At 40.6% G+C, this 27,000-nt stretch overlaps 1 protein-coding gene across 1 annotated transcript; it reads left to right on the forward strand.

Moving 5' to 3' along the window:
- Positions 1-184: 184 nt before the first annotated feature.
- Positions 185-26,869, forward strand: LOC104633093 (trifunctional purine biosynthetic protein adenosine-3-like). Its single transcript, XM_010299205.2, has 23 exons — positions 185-512; positions 1,763-1,865; positions 3,563-3,711; positions 4,514-4,609; positions 5,267-5,441; positions 7,028-7,139; positions 7,590-7,649; positions 8,490-8,615; positions 9,307-9,394; positions 10,587-10,672; positions 11,170-11,338; positions 13,456-13,687; positions 13,823-13,917; positions 14,655-14,764; positions 16,823-17,021; positions 17,579-17,830; positions 18,118-18,270; positions 19,517-19,723; positions 20,741-20,884; positions 21,193-21,323; positions 23,192-23,333; positions 24,281-24,396; positions 24,859-26,869. Exons 3-23 carry the CDS (start codon positions 3,567-3,569, stop codon positions 25,135-25,137), a joined length of 3,117 nt encoding a protein of 1,038 aa, XP_010297507.2. The 5' UTR covers positions 185-512; positions 1,763-1,865; positions 3,563-3,566; the 3' UTR covers positions 25,138-26,869.
- Positions 26,870-27,000: the final 131 nt, after the last annotated feature.

Here is a 27,000-nt window from a genome sequence, read left to right on the forward strand (position 1 = left end):
GCTTGGCGTGTTAACGGCGGTCGGTGAGGCTGTATGGGAGGCGTGACTTTCATTATTCTTCTTTTATGTGTGCGCTTGTAGACCTTAACCGCTTTTTAGCCTTCATTCTCCTGTGTGAATTTCACCTTAGTAGATGACAAGTTCCCCTGCCTCTTCACGGGCTTGTCCCCTGACAAAGGCTTGGTCTTTCACAACGTTCTCAGCGTTGCCCGTAACCAGGTTTTCAAAGTGCTGTGAGTGCCTCCGAGTAGCCATGCTACCAGCGGGGTGAGCGGGCCTTCATTGGGCTCCCTCAACAAGGCTGTGCCAGACCCACGGGGACCCAGAGCTCCCGGCCTCCGCTGCAATGCTGCTGGCCAGGTAACGCCTGGTGGAGTTTCCTATGGCCTCCGTGCTGGAGGAGAAATGGAAACTTCAGCTAAAGAAGCCCCAAGGCGAGAAAGAGTTCTTATGCCCAGCTTGGAAACGAGGACCCATGTGCACAAACTAACGGCCCAGGAGATGGAAGACAAGTAACAATTTGTTTCCTCCCTAAACACCAGCATCTATTATTAAAAAACAAACAGGCAAACCCCCTTGTGTTTTTTATTAATGGTCTTTGATGGGGTATGGTTGAGCATGCTGCATATCCAGCCAGTGAAATGGTAGCGCTGATGTCTAAAAGGAAGCAACAACCACATAGATTAATCTGCTTTGTTTTACAGCTTCCAGTGTTATAATCTGAAAACGTAGAACTGTCAGTTTGCACATCTAAGGCAGGCAGTGTACAGATACTCAGTAAGTGATGCTTAAGGCTATTGTAGCAGGCACGTCTCCTTAAACCAGGAGTTAAGGTACAGCATCTGTCCAGCACTACACAAGCCGTTAATTCCATAGAAGTTTTAATCAAACTTTGCAGATTTCCTTTAAAAATTGTGTTAGTGATGTGAAAGGAGTGGCTTGTGTTTCTATTAATGTATTTTTTTCATTTCCCACTGCATGACTTTAAGACACACAGATACTTTTCAGTGCTGTGTTGGGATACATTAACTTTGTTTTCAGTAAAGCATGGTAGCATTGCAAGCTTGCCACACATTAACCAAATGACTTCAGATACTACCATGAAAAGATTAGGTTGTTGAAGAGGATGGTGTAGGAACCAATGGAGAATAACACATTATATACACTGTATCTCTGGCACTTCTTGTATTAAATTTCTTCAAAAGGTAAAAAGGGTAGTAATTAAGTGGGGCACAATTCAAGTGTGTGCTAGATATTAAAATAACCTTTACATATACATCTAAGGATATGTCCCATTACAAAGAATAGGTCTGTGGGAGTTACACATGCAGGTTTTAACAGGAGTGTTTCTGTTCAGTTGTAGGCCATGAAAGCTACGTTTTATTTTAATAAGTTGTCTTTGAAATTCTTTACTTGCAGAGGATATAAAACTGCTCTTAACATAGGAGCTGAGCAATGATGTCAGCTTTTTGATACCACATTGTAGCTGGTTTTGTTTTTTTTTTCCTAGGGTTGAATACTATTAACGTTGTAGGACTGATTGGTGGGGAGGAGTTGTTTTTGTTGTTAGCTAAGGAAAAATTGAAAGAGAAGAGAATGGTCTATGCTGCTGAAGTCTGTGAGGAGGTCTGTTTTGAAGGGCGGGTGACATTAAGGGGATCCTGCTGGGGCTTTTCCTGTTAGAGAGGAGGATAAAAGGGGACAGGGCAGCATACGAGTCTGTCTGCTTCTTTCACTCTCTCACCCTTATCCCTGGCTTTAGGAGATCAGAAATCATTTGGATCTGAAGCAGGAGCTGAAGGAAGAACTCTAATCTGACTGGAGGATTCAGCCTTTTGCGTGGACAAACAGCAGGATCCAACACGGTAAGGGAATATGTCCCTCTCTACGGTCTTTCCTCTAGGACCAACTGTCTTACCAGCTTGCTTTTCTTCCAGCGTGCTTTTGAATTGTTTTGCAAAAAATGTCTTCAGTGTCCTCACTATGATGTGGAATGGAAGCGTGCATTTTTTCCACAGGGTAGGAGGCACTGCTTGGTTTCACTCCCTTCCCAGTCAGGAACTTTAATTTATTCTGCCTTAGAAAACTTCAGTGAATTGTGAAATTATATTTAAGGGAAAAAATAATTTTGCTTTTAAAAACACTTTTCTTTTTATGAATAACAGTTGGACCAAAGTGCCTAATGAAGCTTTGTAGAGAGCATGTTGATGTCTTTGTTAGCAATAGAGCAGTTGTAGGCTGTTACTTTGAAGTTCACAGCAACTTCCTAGTGACTCCAGAATTATTTGTCAAGCAGTGACAAAAGGAAAGACAGAGTCTGACATATTGGATAGTACACAGTATAAAGACACGGAAAAGTTTCTTGCAAGAAAATCAGTCTGGCGATTGATAGAGCATTAAGCATATGCTCTGTGTTTATACACCTAGAGTCCCTAAAACTTAAAATTAGTCTCTTAGATAATCCACAACAGTTTGTGATCCCCAGGGACAGGCTACTTGAAGTACTTACATTGGACTTGGACAATTTAGTAATTATGAAACAGTTACATTTTATTGATATTAGGTTAAGACATCTTAGTAGTGTCTCAGGAACTCAAAACATGATTAATGATTTATCACAGTTCTACCAACATCTATTCTGAAATATTATTCTTCAGTATAGCTTCTGTTTGCCTTTGGAAGCTATGTAATGAACTCAAACCAATGGTTATGATTTTTTGGGAAAAGAATGATGACATGTTGCTTGCAAAGCTGGTGTTTTATGGTATCTTTAATTTATTATCTATTTCCTGGGTAAGGACTGGTTTATGCCATTAGCATCTTCCTTAAAGGTCATGTTCTGGGGTGTTTTTTCTTTCTGACATTTGTCCATGTTCAGCACGTAAGGAAAAATTAAGTTTGCAGATGTGACCTACATGGAGTATGATAATATTTCTGAAATAAATCAAAACTAATTTGCCTAGAAATATTACTGAGGAACTGTTTTAAATGTCAGTGTGCTAGTGAAATTAACAGTTGTTCTTTATTGAGTATGCTGTTCTGCTGACGTTACCCTCTTAGCAATTGTCAAAGTATAGTATCTGGTCTGAAAACTGCCATTTATTACTGAGGATTTTTAGAATCATAAAAGTTCCTAGACTGACCACAGTGTTCAGTTTGAAATGTATTTATCTGGTAAGTTACATAGAGCATTTGTATGAAACTTTCTGTCCTGTCCGGTGTAGTTGTCCTGTTCTGTCCTGTGTGTTGATGAGACCTAGTCATGACAAGATTATTTCAGCCTGGATGCTTAAGAAAGGAAATCTTGACTATGCTGAAACAAGTGAAAAAAATTCTCAGTGATTTCACTGTTGTCAGTATTTAAACCAAAATGTGAATGATGCATCCATCCAGTGACACTACTGGTGCAGTCACTTTCTTTGGATCTTATAGATACCTTTCTAATATGATACTACTTACCAATTATAAATGAGGGATATAATTTATACATTTTTGCTTATTTTTACATGGGTGTTTGAAATAAATAGTTAGTACTATATCTTATGATTCTGGGTTTGCACAGGCTAATGGCTGATCGAGTGCTTGTGATTGGCAGTGGAGGCAGAGAGCATGCACTGGCCTGGAAGTTGGCCCAGTCCCCACATGTAAAACAAGTGTTTGTTGCTCCAGGAAATGCAGGAACAGCTGACAATGGAAAAATTTCCAATTCAGGTAAAAAGGGGGGAAAAAATAGAACATTGTACGAAACAATCAGTAATACCAGTATTGGAACTGAAACAAAACTGACCATGTTTGTATTGAGTTGGCAGGAGATAACAATTATTCTTTTCTTTTACTGGTACCACAAATTATTTAAGGCACATATATTTTTTTTTCTGTATGTTTTATTTCTGAATTTTAGAACTGCCTAGTAAAACATTATACTATATCTATTTTTAGCCTAGCTTTTTAAGATAGTGAGACTTATATGAGACTGTGCATTTCTACACCTCATCTCTTTCCTCCTACTGTTATGCTTGAATTCACTGACCAATTTCAGTGAAACTTAACAGAGGAATAAAAGGCTTAAACTTACTAACTTCTGGTTTGAAACTTCTCTGGTGTCTGCCTGGGCTGCTCTGCTAAATTTAGCTACATCATGCACTGGCATTGAATAAATCTTTGCTCAGAAGTTGAAAATGAGTTTCCTTATGAACTTACAGTTTTATTTTTTAAAGTTTTTATTCTGTTATGATAAGCAGCTTTTAAAAGTTTATATTAATTACTTATAGCAAATAAAATACATTTAATAAATTAGCAGATGTGTATTAAAATCAGTAGTGCAAATTGGAAATGTTCACTGTTTGTTCTGGACTCTGTTATTATTATATTATTTGTTTTACCTTGCCCTTCATGGACTGTTTCATTACTTTAATCATACTTCTTAGGGAGATGGAACAATGACATTCTCATCTCCCATCTCTTATTTAGGCCTTGCAATGGTAACTTAATTATATATCCTTTTCCTTTTCAGCTGTATTAGTGAGCAATCACACTATTGTTACCCAGTTCTGCAAAGATCATAACATTGGACTTGTGTTAGTTGGACAAGAAGCTCTTTTGGCAGCTGGTAAGGCTGAAATAAATTAACTCAACAGTAAAAATCAGCGCCTTGAATTCTGCTTTAAAATTACCTCTTTCGGATCTTGGGACACACTGACTTAATTAAACTAAAGAGCAAGAAAATTTGGATTATTTTGTAAACGTAAACTTTAGTCACTTAAAACATTTGGCTTCATAGCTGTATGCTGCTTTTTGTGTGTTGGAAATCAGCAGGGGAAATTATGCAGCACCAAGAATCAGTAATGGTTACAAGTACTCTTGTGTCTTCTGCTTTGCTTTCCTTTATATAAAGAATTTTCTTGCAATAGTCCTAACACTGTTGCTGTATGCAACAGTACCCAGACTATCACATGCATTTATTGTATTGTGGTACAGTAAGATCTCCATGTCTTAAATAGTGAACAGAAGTACCCGACAGTCCTAAGTAGTCCTGTGGTGGTAACTGTGACACTACTTAGTAATGTAAAGAGCTAAAGACCTCTTAAAATTAAATGATGAAACAGGTCATTGGATATGCAGAGCCTTATTTTAAGGATGAATTAGCTGTTCGAGACAAGAAAAAGTGCAACAAACTGCTGGAACAGTTATGTGGTTTTCCTTTTGTCAAAATGACTTGCTGTTTCCAAAGAGATGACTTGGTTCTTTTGCTATTTTTGATAATTAGGGATTGTTGATGACTTGAGAGCAGCAGGAGTTAGGTGTTTTGGACCATCTGCAAAAGCAGCCCAGCTGGTGTCCAACACCAGTTTTGCCAAAGCCTTTCTGGATCGACATGGGATCCCAACAGCAAGATGGAAAGCCTTCACCAATCCCCAGGAAGCTTGTAGGTTTATTATCAGGTAAATAGTTTGATACTGGAAACTCCTCTGTTAAGTTGTCTATGCATTTGGCCTTCACCTATGATGGTTACCTAGAGCTAGGTAAATTTTCAACTGTTGTTCTTCTCAGTAGCTACGGAATGAATTAGTTTTGTAATTAGAGACAGATGGTGAAGGTGCAGGGAACTTAAACAGGTTGATTTTTCTGTTCACAGATCACAGCTCTTCCCTTTGATCAGCTTCTTCAGGATGTTAGTTAGCCATTTAAAAGACAAAAAATTGTAGCGGAGAAAAATATTTCAATAAATCTTTCTGTAAGGGTAATTTTTACACAGACGCGTACCAGCAAAATACTGTCTGTGGAGTGATGTGGGAGGGACTGGTCAAATACTCCTAACTTAAGGAGGATACTCTTATTTCTTCAAGGCTAGACAGCATCTCTCTCACATGGAGAGAGAAATGTAACTGTGTATCATCTCTGCAATTGCTTTGAGCAGTAGTGCCTCTGAAGTCACTGGGGATCCTTTGGGAAGAGTAACTTACCGCTGTGGCTATTTTGGTCCAGTCTCACAGCAGCTGCTGTGTTCAGCTACACTGGTCTGTGGCTGTGTGGCGGTTTCATGAACTTCTTGTCTTTGCTGTCACATGCTACGTGTGGTATAATCTAGTGGAACTTTGTTTCTTTTAATGAAAACAACCTTTTCACTGACTTTGCTCTGTAACAGCATTTAGTCTGTATTGCTGCCATGTAGAGAAACTTCTAAGTCTGTAAGTGTGCATAAGACTCAGGTCAGCACACTGAGATGTGGAGAAAGGGAGCTTTGTGTGAGCCTGCTTTGGCTGCTTGTATAAATCTAGGGTTGGGCTGTATCCTAATATAAATCGTAATGTGGAAAGGAGGAATGAGATGTTTTTTTCAGGAAACAGGCTACTAGTGTGTAGAATCAGCTCTTCAAAAAGGACATTTTAGTTGACTGTCCGCAAGCTGGAGAGAAGTGAATGGATAAAGCGTAGTTAAAATATGTTAACATTATGGTATTTTGTTCTTTTTTTTTTTTCTTTCTTCTAGATTTAGTTTGTGTTTAAGATTAAGCAGAGCAATTCTGGGGATATGGTGTTAATACACTAGTTCTAACATATCCTTTACGTGCAAGATCTAACTCAGCCTTAACCTTACAATCCTAAAGAGAACTTCCATGGTGGTTTATAGGATTATGTACTGTAATCTGGTGTTATGAAACTATAAATCATCAATGAGTTCATCTTTCCAAGCCTATGACAGGAATAAAATAGTAACTCAACTCAGGGAAAAGAGGAAGAAACTGCAAGGTGCGAAGTTCAGTGACTTGTCCAAGGATATACACTGAGTTGGTGTCAGAACCAACAACAGAATTCATGGATTTCTGGTTCGCAGTCCTAAGCTCAAGGCTGTAAGAGCCCATTGCTCTCCATGATAGGATGGGCTAGAAGGGAATATATTTTTCTGAAGTGTTATTCTTCAACCGTTCAGAAAAAAAGGAAGAATATGGGAGGCATTCAACTTAAAAATTATAATTTCACTGGATGCAGTAGGGATGCCTGAATCTCACTTTTGTTTTCATTTAAAGCACAGACTTCCCTGCACAAGTTGTACGGGCGAGGGGCCCTGCTGCTAGAAAAGAAGTGACTATTGCAGCCAGCAAAGAGGAAGCCTGCAGAGTTGTCCAAGAGATTATGCAGGTGGATAAATCTTTAATTGATCAGTGGGAATCCAATTCTTGATGTTTGTAGCCTATGAGTTTGTAATTTCAGCCACAGGAAGCAAGTATCTTCAGGAGAAACTTGCCCATTTGACTAAGGGATTTCTCTGGGAACCACCCTCAAATTCCTCATGTTTGCCCCAGACAGTGGGCAGGGCTTTGTAGAGTTTGTGACTGAACTGAGTCCTGCTGCCTTGCCCCTCCAACTTTTTCATGTTTGGTTGGCTTCCAAGGTCTGATAAGGTTCATTTCAATGTCTCTTCCTTATCTCCAAGTGAGATTCTATTAGATTTGCTCAACATACCAGAATTCAAGCAAGCTAGTACTTTTCATACACATTGTTTTTTCTGTTAAAAGAAAGTAAAGAGAAGATTTAGCTAGTAGATGCCATGTTTGCTAACTGGAGAATTTCTTTCTTTTTTTTCTACAGGACAGAATGTTTGGAGAGATGGTTGTTATTGAAGAACTTCTTCAAGGGGAAGAACTTTCTGTATGTGATCGATGGTGTGGTTGTGTGCTTTTATTCTTTGGCATTATTGCTATGCTCTGTGCATAAACACACAAATTTATTGTTTCAAATAGGGTTTTTTTATTTGTTTTATTTGCATTTACATAAATATGCAATCTAAGCAATTTGATGTCATACTGATCAATATATGTTGTCAGTAGAATTTTCTTCTACATTAGCCATAAAAGTACAATTGTGGTGATCTTTTTAGGTGGAAAATGATCTTTTTTTTCCTAAGGTGACCTAAACCATGTTTGTATGGACTTTGTTTTGGTAATTCTTACTAACATCAATAATTTTGTGCTAGTATTTAGTGCCTATTTTAGCACTTTCCTTACCATGGATTTCTACTCAGTGGCAGGATAAACCTTGCATGCGTATTATATGCCACATGAAAACTGAAAACAAGTTCTTTGTGCAAGGTTTGTCCTGCATGGGGAATACCTCACACTCATTCAGGCCCCAGATCTGCAAACACACACTTTTAACTTGAACCATATTAATAAGTCTGTCAAGTCAACAAAGCCTATTCACATGCCTCAAAGTAAGCATATGTCCACGTGACTGATAGGTCAAGAGCTAATTCATCAGAAAGGAATTGTTAGGAGGGCCACCATTTCTCTTGATTATTTGAAAATGAGAAAGCAAGCTCAATGAATCCTTCAGGTCAGTGGGCTTGCAGCAGAATAAGTGGATCCTATTGCTTTCTATCTTTGATTCCTAAATTTTCCTAGCAGAGCTGAGCCTCAGCCTGTGACCAGCAGCATTAACTTCAGGATAGGACATTGTCACTGGTTCTGTGTGTTGTGTGTCTCTTAACAGTGCTTGTGCTTCACGGATGGTGTCACTGTTGCCTCAATGCCCCCAGCCCAGGCCCACAAACGGTTATTGGATGGTGACCAAGGTCCAAACACTGGAGGGATGGGAGCCTATTGCCCAGTTCCTCAGGTATAGCAGTCCTCCTCCTCAGCCTGCAATAAGGCTGATCACAGCTGTGGTTAATATATCACCTTTAGGGCCCAATCTTGTTTCTATCACATAGGCCAGAATTCTTCTCGAACTGACTGATGCTTTGCTTGTCTAAGTGCAATACAGGGCTCAAACTTTAGTAGTCATTCTTTAGGATTTAATGAGCCAGTGTTCTGAGGAATTTCTCTCTTTTACCTTTTCCATTATTCCTAAACTTGGTGTTTCTCTGCTCCACTTAGCATCGCTTGAAATGTCCCTGCAAAATTCCCTGCCTACCTGGAGTCTTTGTGTCTTGAACATAACCTTGTGTTTCTTGGTGTCAATTCTTAAAGCTGACTGCATTGTTCTAAATATGTTACTCATGTATATTACTAGTGTGTTTTCTCTAAGTACAGAAACAATCTTACTGTGTACTTCCCAGGTTGCCAGTGCCTCAAGCCTCCTTAAAATTGGCCTTGTAAAGAAAGAACCAAACAAAAAATCTTGGGAGACAGAGGATCGGTGTATCTGTCCTTCAGGCAGCAGCACCCTGATGGAAAGAGCGTGCTGGTTGGGGGTGGGAGAGCAGAAAACATAGCTGAGGCATTTACTTAGCCCAGAGCTTCCAGGTCCTATGAGCTAGTCCAGCAAATGTCATCGCTGTCTCAATCAGTTTGATGTTGATTGTCAGGTTCCAGAAGTTCTTCTAGAGAAAATCAATGATGCTGTCCTTCAACATGTTGTTGATAGTATGAGACAAGAAGGAACAGCATATGTAGGTAAGTAAGCATTCAATTCAAAACCAAGGTAAAGTCATATCAAGATTAGTTTCATTGTTAGGGATTGTTTTTGAATTCCAAATAATATTTGGGTTTTTTTTTAAAAAAAAAAAGTTCATTTTTCATGCAGTATTAAGCCTCACTGGTTTGATTTATAGCTCTTCCTTTGGAGAGAGGAACTTTTGTCTTTTCTCCATAAAACATACTGTATTTTTATTAAATATTTTTATTAAAACAGTTGCAACCAGAGTCTTTGTAGTTCAGGGTATAATATATACTTGAGTTGTACTGTTCACTCCTATATATATAGAGCAATGTAAGTTTTCTTAAGATCTTTGACTTGAAGTTGTTTTGACGAAGGAAGGTGATGCTCAGAGCTGTCACTTAATGGCAGTGGCTGCTTTTCGTACTGAAGACTGTCAAGATCACATACGTGTAAAGAGTTGGGTTCCAGTCTGCAATGTATTCTCTGCTATTTGGTAACTTTTTTTCCAATGCCCAAATCTGCAGTAAGACTGTAGTGGGTGTTGAACATTTTCACGATGATGCTGGAGGACCTGATGCTTTGCGGGGTTTAAAATTTAACACTTGTTATTCTCTGGGAATGGTTTTTCGGATTATACAATGAAAGGCCTGCTTTAGATCACTTTGTGCATGTATGTGCGTTGCAGTAGAAATTACCCAGTACCAACTTCAGTAAGTTTTTGCTTGTTTTTTTTGGGTAGTAGCAGTAGTGAATTTTGGTTTGGTATTTTTGCCTGAAATACAGAATTATGCATCTAGATTTATGCATAACAATAGTACAGTTAATGGTATAAAAATTGCAAGGTCTGTGTAATGAGTGGGATATTATGGGAGCTGTTTTTTTCATCCTGTCAGTTCCTTCCGATCTCTGACCGCCTGCATTTAATGAGCTGTAGCAGAAGGCAGAACTTGACTTTCTGATGCAAAGAGGTTGCTTTCCGTTGTATTCAAAATGTGATGCAATGTTCTTCAGGTTGCTGCTTGCCACTTTGTGGGTTATTGTGGAATTACTATGATTTGCATATAAGTGCTTGCAGAATCCTTGCTCCTAATGCCTTATGATTTGCAGAAATGCATCCCACATTCCAAAATACTGTGTTGCATTTAAAGGAGTTCTTGAAAAATAAATGTTTAAATTCATTTGCTTGGCTGTGTTCTTTCTGTTCAGGTGTGCTGCAAACAGGTTTAATGCTTACCAAAGATGGTGTGAAAATTTTAAACTTTAAATGTCAGTTTGGTGACCCTCAGTGCCAGGTGAGTGAAAGATACTGGAAACTTAAATATGCTTCATTCTTTTACCTCTGATTGTTACGTTTAGGGAAGTGTGCGGGATAGATGTAGATGTATGTCTTCCCCTGAACATACAGATCTGAATGAGAATGTCTTAGACAATATATGAGGCAATTTAAAATTTTAGCTAGTCAACTTCTGTGAATTGTTAGTTAAAAACTTAAGTTAAAGAGGTTTTGCTCCAATTTTATATTTCTGGATAGAAGCAGACTGCAAGGGGCCTAAATTCACGTCCCTTCTACACAATCTCACATCTCATATTGTAAATTTCTGCCTGTTACAAAGAGATGCTGCAAATTAATGCTTGCCTATAGTTTCCAAATCTACTGATGTAGGGAAACATCGTATTTTCTGTTTGGTAGGTATAGATTTTACTCTATTAATTGAATTTTCCCGAAGTTGAATTTCAACAAGTCAGCAAAATAAGAATTAACTTCTATTGCTACCAAAATTTTCTACAGGTAATTCTTCCACTGCTTAAAAACGATTTTTATGAAGTGATTCAAGCAATAATTGATGGCAAACTCTGCAGCTTCATGCCAGCCTGGTCAGAAAATACTACAGCTGTGTGTGTGGTCATGGCAAGTCCAGGTTACCCAGGAGACTATGACAAAGGCATGGAGGTAACAGGTAACTTCAGAAGGTTGTTTACTCTTTTATTTTAGCCTAGTACTTCAGTAAGCTTGCATTTAACTTCTCCCAGAGAGCTGTACTGCTTTCCTCCATCCTGCCCCTCACACTGAGCAGCATCTACCTTCATCTGTCACTCCTTGTCTTTCTGGAAGGGGAAAGCTGTTCAGTAAGATCATTTACTTGGAATGCATGCCTGTCCAAAGTAGCAGAGGGCTGAATGATTTAAATTACATCATTCTATAAAGCCCTGTCTGCAGCTGGTTGCTGAGATAAGAAGGTCATGGGGCATTATATCCTCCTGGAACAACTCTGGTGCACCCATGTGGAGTACTTTCACAAACTGTACTGGAAACATGGACCACAGCATTGTCAGCACATGACTGCTTATTGCTAGTTTTGCTCCCTTCCTGGGAGGTCACTTTATCTTAGCTAATGCCTGACCAAGTGATAAGGGTGAGACTTGAGGACCTGTGGCCGTTAAAATAGGAGCAGTTCACGCCTCCACCCACCATCAGCTTGGTTCCTTCTCTTGTGCCAGCCAGCCAGGTCATTACTGTGTAATACTAATAAGGACCTCTTCTTCATATGGCTCAAAGGGGTTTGGGGAAGTTTGGCATGTGGGCTTTAGATCAATACTCATTTTCTGTGTAAAAATTCTTGTGGTTTAATATCAAGATGATTTTTTTTTAAAAATAGTTAAAATCAGAGGGAACTGTTGCAGGTCTATTTCCTTCCCCCTCAGCTACTGCTTTGCCAGCCCAACACTATGCCTTGTGTCAGCCAACCCAGACAACTGATCTTATGTCAAGGACACCTTATTTTTGTCAGAACCCAGGGAGGAGGTCATGTCATACTGCTTTTTCCCTCATCAAGATTTCTGCTGTCATGTTTTCCTTGCCCACCCTCCTTTTGTAGTTCACTCACTGTATTTATTTTGTTTTCTTAGTGATTTCTGGGAAACTCTGCATTTCTGTAACTGTAAAAATCCAAACCACATATCTGAATGAATCCCTCTGCTAATGAGCTGCCTTTCATTAGTCAGACTCAGGAACTTAACTTTTTTAAAGTTGGTATTCACACATTTAGGAATGAAATTGTATGACCACCCTGCTTGTTAATCACAAAAAAATCCAGTCAAAACAATGAAATTCAATTCATTCTTTTATTATTATACTCCAGCCCCTGGAGTTGTGTGGGGTTTATTAGTTTTTTCTCCTATTTTCTGCAATGATTCCCACATTTTAATGGCTTTAATAAACATTTTATTCTGGAGTATTCGCTAAAACATGACGGGAAGGAGTTAGGTTTCCATTCCAGCCAGCCAGCTGGGGCTCAGCTTTGACCTTGTCAGGGCAGTGCTGTGTCAGTGTAACATACTGTACTCTCAGCAAGCATAAAGGTCCCTTTTGCTTGTTTATAAAATCTGTTTAGCTGACAGCAAGGGGAAAACTCTGTTTTGTTTTGCTTTTTCCAAGTGATGGCAGCAGTTCCTCCTCTTCCCTTATCTTCTCCTCAAGATATAAATCTATAAAAAAAACCCGGAACAATTTTGCTTTCCTCTAACAGGAAAATATATGGAAACAAATTAAACGAACATAATATGTCATTTGTTTTAGCTATTGGACAGCCACCTGCAAGTGTTTGCAGAGCATTGATTCCAGATGTGGTAGGCAATAGTGTGGAGTGAGCACAGCAGAATAGCGAGGGGAGTGCTGAGGTAACATTAATGGTTTAATATCGGGGAGAAGAGAGAATCCAAGCAATAAACTGCTATGAATTGTGATTTCATACAGGAAAGCCCTGCACAAATTATTCACAATTACAATATTCAGCACAGTTTTGCTGGCACGGGCTAGTTAGATGTCCTGTTGTGGCTCCTGGATCCTTTATTTCTGTTCCCGTGTGATCTGTGTCCTTACTGGACATCTCAGAAGGGAGTCTTAGGGCCGCTGGCGTGGGGTACCCCAGTGGTAATGCTGTTTCTTGGAAGAAAGGTAAAGCGGGAAGCTTTATTGTTGCTCTTTCTTGTCTGAAGAAAGGACTTCAATCTTCAATGCTTTGCCAACGTAGTCTGTGATTTAAAATACTCAAGAGAGTTCCTTTTGCTTTTGTAGGGCTGCTGCAAGCCAGAGAGTTAGGGCTGGAGGTGTTCCATGCTGGCACAACGCTGAAGGATGGCAGAGTGGTGACAAGTGGTGGCAGAGTCCTTTCCATTACTGCTGTTAAGGAGGACCTGATGAAAGCACTGGGAGAAGCCAACAGGGGTGTAGCGGCCATACATTTCAAGGGTGCCACTTACAGGAAGGACATTGGCCATCGGGGTATACGGCTTCTCAAACAGTCTCTGTATGTAAGCAAAGGCACTAGCAGAAATACATGCTAGTCCAAAGTTTTATATCTGTTGTTCCCATTTGTGTGATGAATGATGATCTATGCGGAAGATGTCACTACTGCTGCTAGCATGTCCTTTACTCTCTGCAGGGGTCTAATATACAAAGAGAGACATGTGGAAGCTGTAACCTGTGATGTTTTGTTTCATCAGCCAGAAACATCAGTTGTAAGTGGTACCAGATCAGGTAAGACTGGGAACAATCTTTGTATTTCCTCAGTATATTGAATGCAACAGAACTTCTTTTTTTTTCCACAGGAGGCAAGCAATGCATTTTTGGCATTGAAATTGAGCTTGAGAAACTGGGCCGAGCTCACCACGAAGAAAGAAAATTCTCATTTCTTTCTCCTCAGTCCTCTTTTGCTTAATTAAAAATAGTTGGTTTAACATGGGGATGATTGCACTTTTTCAAGGTTAGCCTAGTGAACAGAATAACTCCTGGATTAATGGAACGGTTTTGTATGTCACTGGACAGAAGTGATCCTACCAGCTGTACATATGAGTACAACATCCAAACAGTTATTAGGGTGTGGCTGACAATCACTGAACTTGTTATTTGCTCTCCAGACTATGTTCTTTACTTTTAGAAGTGATCTACTGAGGAAAATTTCATGTTGGTTTTTTTCCCTTAGAAAAAAGTAGCCGCATAAAGAAAAAAGGTGAGCTGTTAGCAGTTTGGTAAAATGTTTAACCTTTGCTATACACAATCCGTAGGTCACAAATACAGAATTATAAAGATCTATTTACAACACCATGAAATATGTGACTTTGGCATGCATACTTCATAAAGCTGTGCATGTTTCTGTCAGTGGACACAGCACTGTCTTCTCCAAGAAATCATAATTTGCAGTACTTGCCTTGACGAGTGTTTTGGGTCTTGTTATTTCCCTTAAAAATGATCCTTGACATATTTGTACTTGGCAGGCAGTCATTCAGAAGTAGGAGGCTTTGCTGGTTTCTTTGACTTGAAAGCATCTGGTTATGATGATCCTATCTTGGTATCTCAAACTAAAGGCCTTGGACCTAAACTGCAGGTAACTTGCAACTTGACTGTAGCAAAGCTTACGTTATCTCCCAACACTGTTTTAAATGCCACAGCCAATTGCACCATCTGCACCCTTCTGAGCATGATAAATACATCTCAAGGCCACTGCAGCGGTCATTTGAACTTTGTAGATGATCCTTGGAGCAGGGCCTGTGCATATGTCATTGAGAATGTGGAAGTTCTGTATATTTTGTGATGAAATGATAACAAAACAAAGCATGTAGCTGGGCATTTGAGGAACTGAGAACCAGATTTTGTACTATAAAATAGAGGATCCGTTGGCTTTGAGAAAGATCAGTTCAGAGAGGAATTGGTGCAATGAAGTGCTGAAATGGTAACTGTCAGATTTAGCTTAATAAATTGTATGCAGAGAGGTAGCATGATTACTGCTGTTAGGGCACTGGGGAAAAGAAGGACAGAGGAGATAAACATTAAAGAGGAAGAAAACCCAATACATAAAGAATGCTAATCACACAAGAACACATAGGGTAAGTTGAGCCAGGAATATATTTATATATTGAATCAGAAGGCTTTCAGCCATCAGAGGAGTGGAGGTCTGGAGCTGCCTTTCACTGACCAAGCACAGCAACTCAACTTGTTTCAAGGTGGTGTTTATACCTTTAGTAATGGGATGATACGATGTGGCTTCCTGCAATAGCAGGAGACTGAACATAATAATCTACAAGGTCTTTTTGCAATCCTACATCCATGGACACCTCTGAGCGTGAAAAAGCGACTGGTGCTGGCTCTTGTGCGTCTTTGTTCCAACTGCTTGGCAGAGAGACATTCCCAACTGTGTTTACAGACTGTTCCCAAGACTCTTCCCTAGCCAAAAAAAGTTGGCCGATGCCTATACGAATTGTTATTAGATCAGTGGGAGGGAGATGTTATAATGCAACAAAAGACATGGGATAACGGTTTCCATAGCACTTCTAAATCCACCAGCCGGTGAAAGAAAGCAGGTTTGTAATCCAAACTCAGATTTTGTTTAGGTGCTGATCTGTTACCATTTTGAAGTCAGTGATTGTATTTATCTGCATTTTTCCCTTGCTCATCTTTCTGTACTGAGCTTTTCTGCACTGGTATAACTACTCTGATAGAGCTGTGTCAGTAAAAGGAAGTTACCTTGAAAATGTACCCATAGATAGGCAATCTGTGTCCTGTTTCAGTCCCTGAAGTGGTAACTGACAGAGGTGAATTGCACTGTGTGAGCTGGTGCTGTGCATCTACATCAGCAGCTGGCACAAGCGGAACTGCTCTGGTGTACCCCTGACAGTGCAGAAAACCTCTGCTTGTAATAAAGTAGTGTAAATGTTGCCACTTTATAGAAGCCATGATGTCAGAATCAGGTTTCATTACTTGTAGGATGCAAACACCTTGATAACTTTTTTAAAACCGAGTAGCAGCCTTACTGAGGGAAATACTGCTTTATGAAAGACCTGCCTTTCAAGGCAGCCTACAGATCAGGCCCACGTTGTTGTCTGTGACATGAGATAGCTGAGGTCAAAAGATGCCTTGGGGAGGGTGGGAGTGAAGAATTTAATTGTCTGAGGTCTTGGAGAAAAAGAAGAAAACTACTTAAATTGTTTCAGTTTTGCTGCGTAGCCTAGTGAAATTAGTAGGCAAAAGTAAAGCAGAACACACAGTGATGTTTGAGCAACCCGATCTTATTTTTGGAAATTGCTAGGATGTTCTGTAGGTTGAATACCCTCAGGATTTGTAATTGCTTTTAGACACCTCTTGTTCTGGATTTGACATAATATTCCAGAAAGCAAACAAACAAACAACTCAAAATTACAATTTCTGGGTAGCTGGAGCTGGAATTTGAATTCATGTTTCAAAAAACAAAATAGATTTTTCTTTTCTCTGCAAGAAAATGAGCTGTTTTCTCTTGATTTAAACTAGATGATGTACCAGATAATCTTCTGCATGCACGTTCTATTGTGATTCTTTTCAGGGAAAAGAAGATTTCTGCTTATTTGACTGATTAATATCTGAGTTTTGTGTATTTCTTGTCACCACTGCTGGTTCCCACCATGTTTTGCAGATTGCACAAGTGTGTAAGAGACATGACACCATAGGTCAGGACCTGGTTGCCATGTGTGTCAATGCCATCCTGGCTCAAGGAGCAGAGCCTCTCTTCTTCCTCAACTATTTTGCCTGTGGCAAACTTGATGTTGAAGTGACAGAAACAATCAAAGAAGGAATAGCTGAAGCTTGCAGAAATGCAGGATGTGCTTTTCTGGGTATGAACACTTCTCTGAGATTTTTAGGTTCTGATGTTGAAATGATTAGCAGTGAAACAGACTTTGTAGGCAGAGGCAATATGTGGCATTAGAGCAGTTGTTTCTGTTTAGTGAAAAAAACCAGTCAATCATTTGGGCTTAAACTCTTCCTTATCTCTAAAATGAGTCAGCACAGAGGGATGATTTTTACTATTCGTGCATTTGGATCCAGATTCTTGCTTATTTATCCTTCTACAAAGGAGAGCAAAACTGGATGCCTCACATTCTTGAAGTGTTAATATGTTTTCATTCCCTCTCTGATATTCAGTCATAGCAGGGACATGCCAGATAAGTAGCATGAAATGGGAAAAAAAATTTTCTTCTTTCTTTAACTGCATGTTTTGTTTTGTTGAAGTCTTGAGGTGAGAAGGACTGTTAAAATGTATCTGAATGCACTGCTTAGGCTTCATGTCTCTGCAGCTATCCTGGGTACATTGCTTATTTTAGAAGATGCTATAGATTTAAAGTTAATAAAAAAGGTTTACAGCTAGTGCTGACTGCTTTCTCTCCCCACTTAGGGAAGGAGATGGCTGAGGTGACTGGCATGTATTCTTCTGGCATGTATGACCTGGCTGGCTTTGTGGTTGGTGCAGTGGAGCGAGGGCAGATGCTTCTGGGGCTGCAGAGAGCTGATGAGGAGGATGTGCTTATTGGACTGGCCTCTTCCGGGATTCATGGCCGTGGCTTTAGCATCATAAGGAAGATTCTCTTAATGTCCTCCTTACACTACTCCTCACCAGCGCCTGGCAGTTGTGGTGACAAGACTCTAGGTACAATTATCTTTCTTCTCAAAAACAAAGCTGCAAACGAATTGTGTTTGGACATTTTCGTAGCTAGATGCTGCCAAGGGTTGTTCAGGATGGATTAGGTTATTCAGTCTTTGAGGTAAGTATGTGGGCTTGCATCCACAGTTTTGGAAGAGTGGGCCAGCACGTTTTGCTACTTCCTAAGGCTATCTACCACAAAAAGCAGAAGTGAACCTGTTCAGAGAAGCATCCCCACTAAACATCTAATGACCTTTTAAGCAAATTGCTTGAATTGACACTTTTGTTTGCAGGAGATATATTGCTGACCCCGGCAAAAATGTACAGTCCATCTTTGCTGCCTGTCCTTCGCTCAGGGCACGTGAAGGCTTTTGCCTTCATTGCTGAGGAAGGCTTGCTGGAAGGCATCTCCAGAATCCTGCCAGAACATGCCAGCGCTATCCTAGGTAAGTATCAAAGATGACTGTTTCTGTTTGACAAAATTTATATACAGCATGGACTTGACTTTTCAGCTTCAGTTATGACCTGAAGTCAATGCTTTTCCAAAGAGCCTAGCAAAACCATTCCTATTTCAAGGAAGCATCTCATTGGAGAAGGGAAATTTAAGGAGAGTTTGAAGGCAGCTCATTTCTAGGAGAAAAGGGATTTGAGAAGATTGTGTGTTCTGCAAGACACCTCTCCATACTAAACGTTTTGACCAAACAGTGAAGCTTGTTGAGAGAACTAATTTGCATTATTTGCTCCACAGTACATACACACACACACACACGCATGCACACACTTAAAGCAATTTTAAGCTAGGTGTTAGCTTCCTCGTAATAGATAAGCATTTGACATCTGTAAGTAAGGTAGAACCTCTTCTGTGTAAGTCAAAATTGGGCAAAGCATTCGTAAGTTCAAAATATTAAAGAAACCTATATTCATGTGAATCCAAAAATATTGTGGGGATGAGGAGGGGGGGGAAGGAAGATGTCTGTATGTCTGTCTGTGTTTCTGTAGAACAAAATTAGAAAGGAAAGAAATAAACCCAGCTTACTAACGTGGTGCCCAGCTTGCTTGTCACTGCCTAGAGCCACAGAAAAGATAACAAGCCCAAGGGATTGTTAGTTTTCTAAAGTGAAGTCAAGATGGCAAGTCTGGACCATCAAGCTTTCCAGTGACAGCCTAAGGCCATGCCTGCGTGAGTAGGGTCACTGTGAAAGCCCATCCAGGCTTCTCATCCGTGTGTAGACTGCCCAGCCCCGTTCCAACACACCTGAGTATACACTCCTGTACTAATTATTGATTCTTTGAAACAGAAAACCACGATCTGCTTAAGTAGTCCAAAAAAGCCAGAAGGTTATTTGTCCCACAGCTCCTTTATCTCTTACGGAAGAGATGTAAGTCATCTGTAGCTTTGTCCTTCTGGCTGATGAGGGATGAATACATTTTAATTCGCCACCATTTCCTACATCTTCTCATTAGAAAGCCTGGAGAAGACTTGGCTCACACAAATTATAACTAGAAACCTCTAGCTAAGCAGCACCTATAAACTTGACTGGAAGTTGGGTCAGTGTCCTTCTTGCACAGTATTCTTAAAATAACAAGAATTAGTCTCTATCAACCTTTGTAATATACCACTGTCATTGTATACAATAAAAGATGGGGAGCAAACATTTGTGCTGACCATATACAAATTTCAATCATTTTCAGATGCTCTCAGTTGGAGAATTCCTGAAATCTTTTGCTGGCTTTATAAAAAGGGAAACCTCTCTGAGGAGGAGATGGCTCAGACATTTACTTGTGGGATCGGTGCTGTCTTGGTTGTGCAGAAGGACCTGGCTCAGCATGTTCTTAAGGACATACAGAGACATGAGGAAGCTTGGCTGATTGGGAAGGTTGTTGCCCCTTGTTACACAGGTTAGCAGGTGTCCTAATGGGAAATGAAGACACTCACAAAAATTAAACAGGGTATGGTTTGATTTAAAGTGTAACAGATTCATCTGCCTCCCTTCAGAGGGGGTTCCACTTTAGGATGTGCTATTTAATTTTTAAGTTGATAAAGGGTAAGTTGTTTCAGAGTGTGATTCTGTCAAGTCCTGAGCATTTCTTGGGAGATATCCTCAGTTCTGTAGGCACTGAGGAGACTCCTTACTGCAAAGTTTGTGTAGTTCATATCTTTTTTCTGTCATTTCACTAGGCTGGAGGTTACTTGACACCTTCACATCTAGCTCTCATTATTAAATAAAGTGAGAAGTGAATGACTTGTTTTCAGAGGACAGTGCTTAAATAGTGTCTTACCTAGGTACTTTGTTGAGACTCAAGTAAATCCCTCTGATGACTGTTTGTGAAGACTCAAACATTCTTTAGTTGATTATATTTTACCACAATCGTGGTAATCAACCCAGCTCCTTTCCAACCCCTTCCCAACTCACACGGATACTGTGTAGAGATTGAGGATAGGCCACAGCTGTGTACAGACACGTGATGGTAAGTCTTCAATCTGATATGCCCATTGCTTGACATACAGCAAGACATGAGCCAAAATTCCTCTGGAAGCCACACAGCTTGGGGAGCAGTTTGAACAGCCAAAATGCAACAGCTCTGTCAACATCATCTTTAGTTTAATTTCGCAACATGAGAGAAAGAGGAAGATGGGTGTAAAAGATCGGGATAATGCTTGAAAAGGCTATGCCATACCTAGGCCTTTGGAGACGATTCTGCAAGTAACACAAAAGAGATCAGCACAACTAGCAAGAGTTTGTTCGTTCAAGTAATGTATGTCTTTGTAGTTCAGTTAATGCTAGCATAAATTAATTGTTGATAGGTTTTTCTCTTAATTGAAACTTACGATTAGTAAGCTATACAAAGTAAATTTAAATGGGAAAGTAAAACCTAAGGTATTTTACTTTTAACTTTTTCCTCACATATTTGGAGGAGGTTCTGACATCAAAGTTGAGAATCTTCTTGAAGCTCTGCAGCTGAGCAGCCCCCAGCATCTGCTGAATAATGCTGGTTTTGAGAGTCAACACCAGCCCAGAAAGAACAAAGTTAAAGTGGCTGTTCTCATCTCTGGAACAGGTGAGCTTTCATTTATCATCACGCAAGGCTGAATTCAGCCCTCATACAAGTGCATCCACTTTGCCTTTTTTTTTTTAGTGGAGTCTATGGAGCCTTCTGAAACCAAAGTTGCATTTTGACTGGAAGTCAAGAAGATGTGTTGTATTGCTTAACAAATGAGCTTTATTAGTGCACAAATTCCTTAGTCCTCTTCTATTTGTGCAGTTGTTGAAAACAAGATTTTTGTTAGATAAACGGGACTGAGAGCCAATTCTCAGTGACATAGATGCTCACCTATTTCATGAACATTTGCTCTCTCTTTGTTTGAGGCACAAACCTTGCTGCACTCCTCAGTTATGCAAAAGAGCCAGGCAGCTGTGCTCAAGTTGTCCTTGTCATCTCCAACAAGTCTGGTGTGGAAGAACTACGAAATGCAGCCCGGGCTGGAATTCCCACGAGGGTAAAGACACTAATTTCCTTTCCTTTTTATCATCAACTCACAGCTACTGAATCTGTAGATCTTTATGAAATGCTTGGTAAGCATTCATGTTTCACTTTTCTTGAAAACTTTTACGTGGATAAGTGGACGTAGCACAAAGCTGTCAAAGTTATCAGTAGAGGCAGAGCTGAAAGCTGTATGGACAGTGCTCACTGTAGGCTGTTGTGTCTTTCCCATCTCTTCAGTGAGTGCTACAGGCCAGAGTTAGGAAGGGACTTAAAATTGCAAGTGCTTTGATGATTAGAGTCCGAGACTGTAGCCCATGCAGCTTCAAGCTTTAACTGAAATCAGTAAGACTTCAGGCTCTGTGAAACACACAGAATCATTTAGGTTGGAAAAGACCCTTAAGATCATCGAGTCCAACTGTAAACATAACTCTACCCAGTCCACCACTAGACCATGTCCCTAAGCGCCACATCTACACATCTTTCAAATACCTCCGGGGATGGTGACTCCACCACTTCCCTGGGCAGCCTGTTCCAGTGCTTGATAACCCTTGCGGTGATGAAATTTTTCCTAATATCCAATCTAAACCTCCCCTGGTGCAACTTGAAGCCATTTCCTCTTGTCGTATCGCTTGTTACTTGGGAGAAGAGACCAACACCCACCTGGGTACAACCTCCTTTCAGGTAGTTGTAGAGAGCGACAAGGTCTCCCCTCAGTCTCCTGTTCTTCAGGTGAAACACCCCCAGTTCCCTCAGCCACTCCTCATAGGACTTGTGCTCTAGACCCTTCACCAGCTTCGTTGCTCTTCTTTGGATGCGCTCCAGCACTAACATAAGCATATTGTCTCCTTGGCTCATCCCTGCCTAGAAAGATCTTTGTCTCATGTTGTGCTCAGTCACTTTCAGTGTCACCATAATAGCACTACGTTATGGAAACTTTCATTGGTTTGTTTCATAAAACAAAACAAAAAAAGTAACATCATGTCACATATTTGTCAAAGTATAGAACATGGCTTTTGAAAACATTCAACAAGTTGGGATTTCAAATGCAGCCCACCAGGAACTCTTCCTTCTCAGATTTAATGATTTTGAGCAGTTATCATATTTGTATAGCTACACACAGATGGCAATAAATACTGTTAGAGGGTCTCCATGCATTAAAAAGCTTTCAGTGAGCTTCCTCAACAGCTGAGTTGGACTCATGTTACTTTTTTTCTGGCAGTATAAAGACTCATCTTTGGGGAAAAAAGTTATGCCAAAATTAATTCACATTTTCATAGGCAAGAGCATGACAGCTTTGTTAGCCCCTTATTTGAATATCTTCATGAACAGAGTCAGGAATCAACACTTACTTTGGGAGCTGGAGCTGAGAGGTGGAGTAGAAATAGAACAAGGCTTGACTGCTCCCCTTACACAGAATGTCTGGCCAGTTTGTTCTCTTTTTAAGAGAAGTGCATGATTTTCAGTAAGCAACTATAGACTAACTGCTGGTGCTGTTGTTGATGTGTCTTTACTATTTTTACTTTAGTCTTTGGCAAGACATTCTGGAATAAGAGGTCAGTATCTACTGATACGTTCTGCCATATTTCCCTCTACACCGCATTACCCGCATGTTCTCTTTGTGCAGATTTTCTACACATCCTAGAAAGAATCCTGTGTGAAACAGCCAGTGTTAAATAGCAAGTGATTGGGGTGTTCCCAAGAATGTTTGTATGAATGTGAAAAATCACAAATATCCTGATTAATACACAAACTTAGAACTTTGAAATCCTCACATGTCCCGGAATGAATCCATTTTGCTTCCTCTTTGTTACCCAAGCAGCTGCTGTCATTCACACAAAGTTATTTCCTTGATATGGTTTCTGATCTGTTTTAATGTTTTAGGTGATTGATCATAAGTTATATGGGAGTCGCTCTGAATTTGACAGCACACTTGACCGAGTTCTTGAAGAATTCGCTGTTGAACTAATATGTCTTTCAGGATTTATGAGAATTTTGTCTAGCCCTTTTCTCAGAAAATGGAAAGGTAAGAAATTGTAACTGTAAAAGAGAAATTAAACTATGGATGCTTGGTCTCACCGGAATTACAGAATTATGGAGCAGGCAGGAGTTTGGTTCTATCTGCAGCGGGGGACAGGTAGCATAACTGCGTCATTTCTGAAGGAGCTGTGCTGGGCAGTTGTGCTGAACTTACTCCTTGCAGCTGTTACTCAGAAAAAAATGGGAGGGAGACTGATTTCTCAATGCCTGTCCCTCCTGTGCTGCCCTGAGGGCTGCGCAGCATAGCAGTACCCTGGACTGTGTGCTGGCACTGCAGCCATCGCAGACCCCTGAGTGAGCGCGGCCCTGCTGTGGGGCAGAGCTTTCTTTAGATCCACTCTAGGCCAGCAGAGCGGGGAACGCACACTCCTCTTTCCTCTTGGCTCTGGGCGCCAAGTGCCAGCTCCTGAGGCCTGGCTCATGAGTTGCTCGCTGCACGGATTGCACTGGGAGAGGCTCCTTTGGGAATGATGTTTCCTACGAAAATCACTTCCGCCTGTGCAGTGGCTCTGCGGTGTGAAGTCCACTTCCAAGCCCCTCCTCTGCAGCATGAGGGCTGGTCACTTGGGAGTAGAGAGACGACTCTGTCAATCCACAGATGCAAAAGCGAATGAGGTCCTTGGCCTTAATTGAAACATGCTTGCCTGGCTACTGTCAAAGCCTGCACACCATCACCTGTGCTCCTGGAAGAGCAGTATTTCCTCAGATCAGAGCAGCGCTTCCTTGGATTTCCTTAGAGATTGTAACACCATGTATATGTTTCGTTTTATGCCCTTTTACATTCTGACTGCAGTTGAGACCATTTAAACTCCTGAGTGGTTCACAGTGCTGTTCTTTTGAACTGATGATCACATCTTACACTTATTTTTAAAGGAAATTCAGTTCAAATGGATATATTTTTTTCTTTTTTTCTCCTTTCACACTGATGTCCAGGGAAAATTTTGAATGCTTCCCCATCACTTTTCCCACCAATCAAGGATGGAAGTGCCCATCAGCAAGCTTTGCAAAGTGGGTTCAAAGTCACAGGCTGCACCGTACATTTTGTCCTAGTAAGTGTCCTTTTGTCTAACATTAAGTTACAAAAAGGAATTTGCTTTTTTTTTCTTTTCTTTCTGAAGGCAGAAACAGGAAGAGGTAACAGGAATGTGTGGAAATCTTGGGATTATTACCAGTAAAAACAGGAAGATGTGAGAGTTACATTGCATTTGTGGTTTCTTGAGGTCCTGTCTTCTTCCTTCATATTATGTTTTTTCCTTCAGTGGCTCCTACCCTCAGCAAACTGCCCTCTGCATCTTCTCACGCATGTCTCTCCCCACTGTAACCCCCAATGTAATGTGGGTACCCCTAATGGCCATAAGCCTCTCCAGATGTACTTTCAGCCTCCTGCATGCTACAGATGGCGCTGGCCGAGATCTCTCACAAGACTTTCTCTGCCCCGTCCACACTGTCCATAACCTTCCTGAGACTGTTAACTGGCCACTTCTGAAAGACTGCCAATATCCCCATTTTAGGAGGAATCTAGTCCGAAAGCAGTGATCCACCAGGAGCTGGTATCTGTGAAGGCAGAAGACACCGAGGAGATGCTGTCAGAAAGGGTTAAAGAAGCCGAGTGCCGGGCTTTTCCCATCGCCTTGCAGCTGGTGGCCAGTGGAGCAGTGCAGTTAGGAGCTGATGGTAAAACCTACTGGAAACAAGAGAGCCAAAGCCTCTGTCTTCAAGAGGAGACGTGCACGTCCTCTCTCGTGGCTCTGGCGCCTCAAGAAAATGATGTGGTGTGGGCAGGTTTGTGAGCAGCTTGCTCTCTGCTCATCTTTCCCTCCTCCCCCCTGCCCTTGATGTGCTTCTCTGACTGCAGGCATATCAGTGTCACCGGTTTCCATTCTGAGCTGTGATCCGTCTCCCTTAGCTTGCAGCTTTAGTTACACTCCTCTTGCAAAATTGGCGGTAGAAGCCAAGCTATCATTTCAGATTTTAAATCTCTTTCTTTGTTGTTTTTTCATCGGTAAAGGAGATACTGTGTTACAAATCAAAGAGGGGGCTTAAGCTGTAAAAGTGGTCTAGTTCTTCAGAGGAAAATTAATTCTTCTGAGGGGTCGATTTTTGTTGGCTGCATCACGCTGCAGAACACCGAGAGCTTCACAAAGCGACCACAAACAGGAACCATGCTGCTGCAAGAGGCTGACCAACTCCTGTTGGATGGAAAAGGCCAGGCATGTCGGGGCAGATCAGAAGTGAGGCCCAGCCTGGCATGGTGTGGATTTGGCATTAGGGATAAATGCATAGCTCTGTGGGAGGAGTTGGGAGCCTACAACGACCTCGTCCTTGTGAGCCCCACCACTGTGGGAGTGCCCCAGGGTACACAGGAGAGGAGGGGATGTGAACATGTGCACCACTGTGGGAGCCAGAGTCTAGTGAGCTGCCAAGCAGAAAATTGAAAGGCCAAAAAGGCAGGGAACCTTCAGAAGGCAGAACAAACCAAACTCACCTTCACAGACTGTCAATATGATGTAAAAGCGCGTACGGAACATACATCTAGGCACGTTCTCCTTTTCCTTGAAAGGGACATTGCCAGAATTTCATACTAAAACATTTGGATCTTGAGCGATGAAAATTGGATTTCAGGGACTAGAAACAGCAGATTTCAGGCATTTTCCTTCCTTCATCCTTGAAATCAGCAGAACAAGACATCCTCAGCTTAACTTGCAGTAGCAGGAAAATCTGTTTTCTTTGTTGACTGAATGATTGGCTTGGTCCAGAGAGTTGCTGCTGTTAAATAAAACCTTCTTCTGTGGAAGCTTATTTTATATCTGCCAGAATAATGACTTGCATGCAAGTAACAAATCAGAGGAAGAAAGCTAGCTAAGAAGCTACTTGAACAAATTAGAAAAGAAGTAGCCAGAGCTGAATTTTCCAGAGGAGGGATCCCTAATAGCCATTAGATGCAGTGAAAAAAAATGTATTCTTGTTTTGGTATATTACATGTAGTGTACTAGTGTATCGTGCTCTTGGCTGTATCAGGCTGTTTTGAGAGCATGAGTCAGTTTCAGTTAAAAAGTCTAAATTTTTCCCTTTTAAATTTTTTTTAAATGTGTAGCTAGTGGTGTTTCAGTAGTTAGGGAGGGGAGAAAAATTCAGTTCCCTCCTGTAAGCTCTGCCATTTATGTACAGAAATCTGTATTTGTCTCTTGCACTCCAACACCTGCAGCAAGGAACGTGTATTTTTCATGACCTGGCAAAAATAGGAAGAACTGTAACAAGGCAAGATTAAGAAATGTTTGGTCTATATAGGTAATTTTTATGATAAACACATTGCTTAGTTTGCTTTTGATCTGTTGTAACTGTGTAGTAACTTCATGTTGTATATTATTTGAATTGCATAGCACGCATGGCCAAATGTTCCAAACTCAACAAATAAACCATTAAAAGAGAATAGGGTGCTAGTTATTGTGCTCGGATAGGTCTCCAGACTATCACCATGGTATCGAACAACTCAAGACAGTTGTGTTCCTGGCATTCCTCTGAGACTGGGTGTGGTGATAGGTTGTTAATCTATTTATTCTTTTTACAGAGTCGTAACTGAAGCAAAGCAGTCTAAGGTTCAGTTCACAATGAAATTTCTTTTTATGTATTTGTAGAAATACAGATAGGTGCTT

Source organism: Balearica regulorum, chromosome 1, assembly GCF_011004875.1.
Source record: "Balearica regulorum gibbericeps isolate bBalReg1 chromosome 1, bBalReg1.pri, whole genome shotgun sequence".
Taxonomy (NCBI): Eukaryota; Metazoa; Chordata; class Aves; order Gruiformes; family Gruidae; genus Balearica; species Balearica regulorum.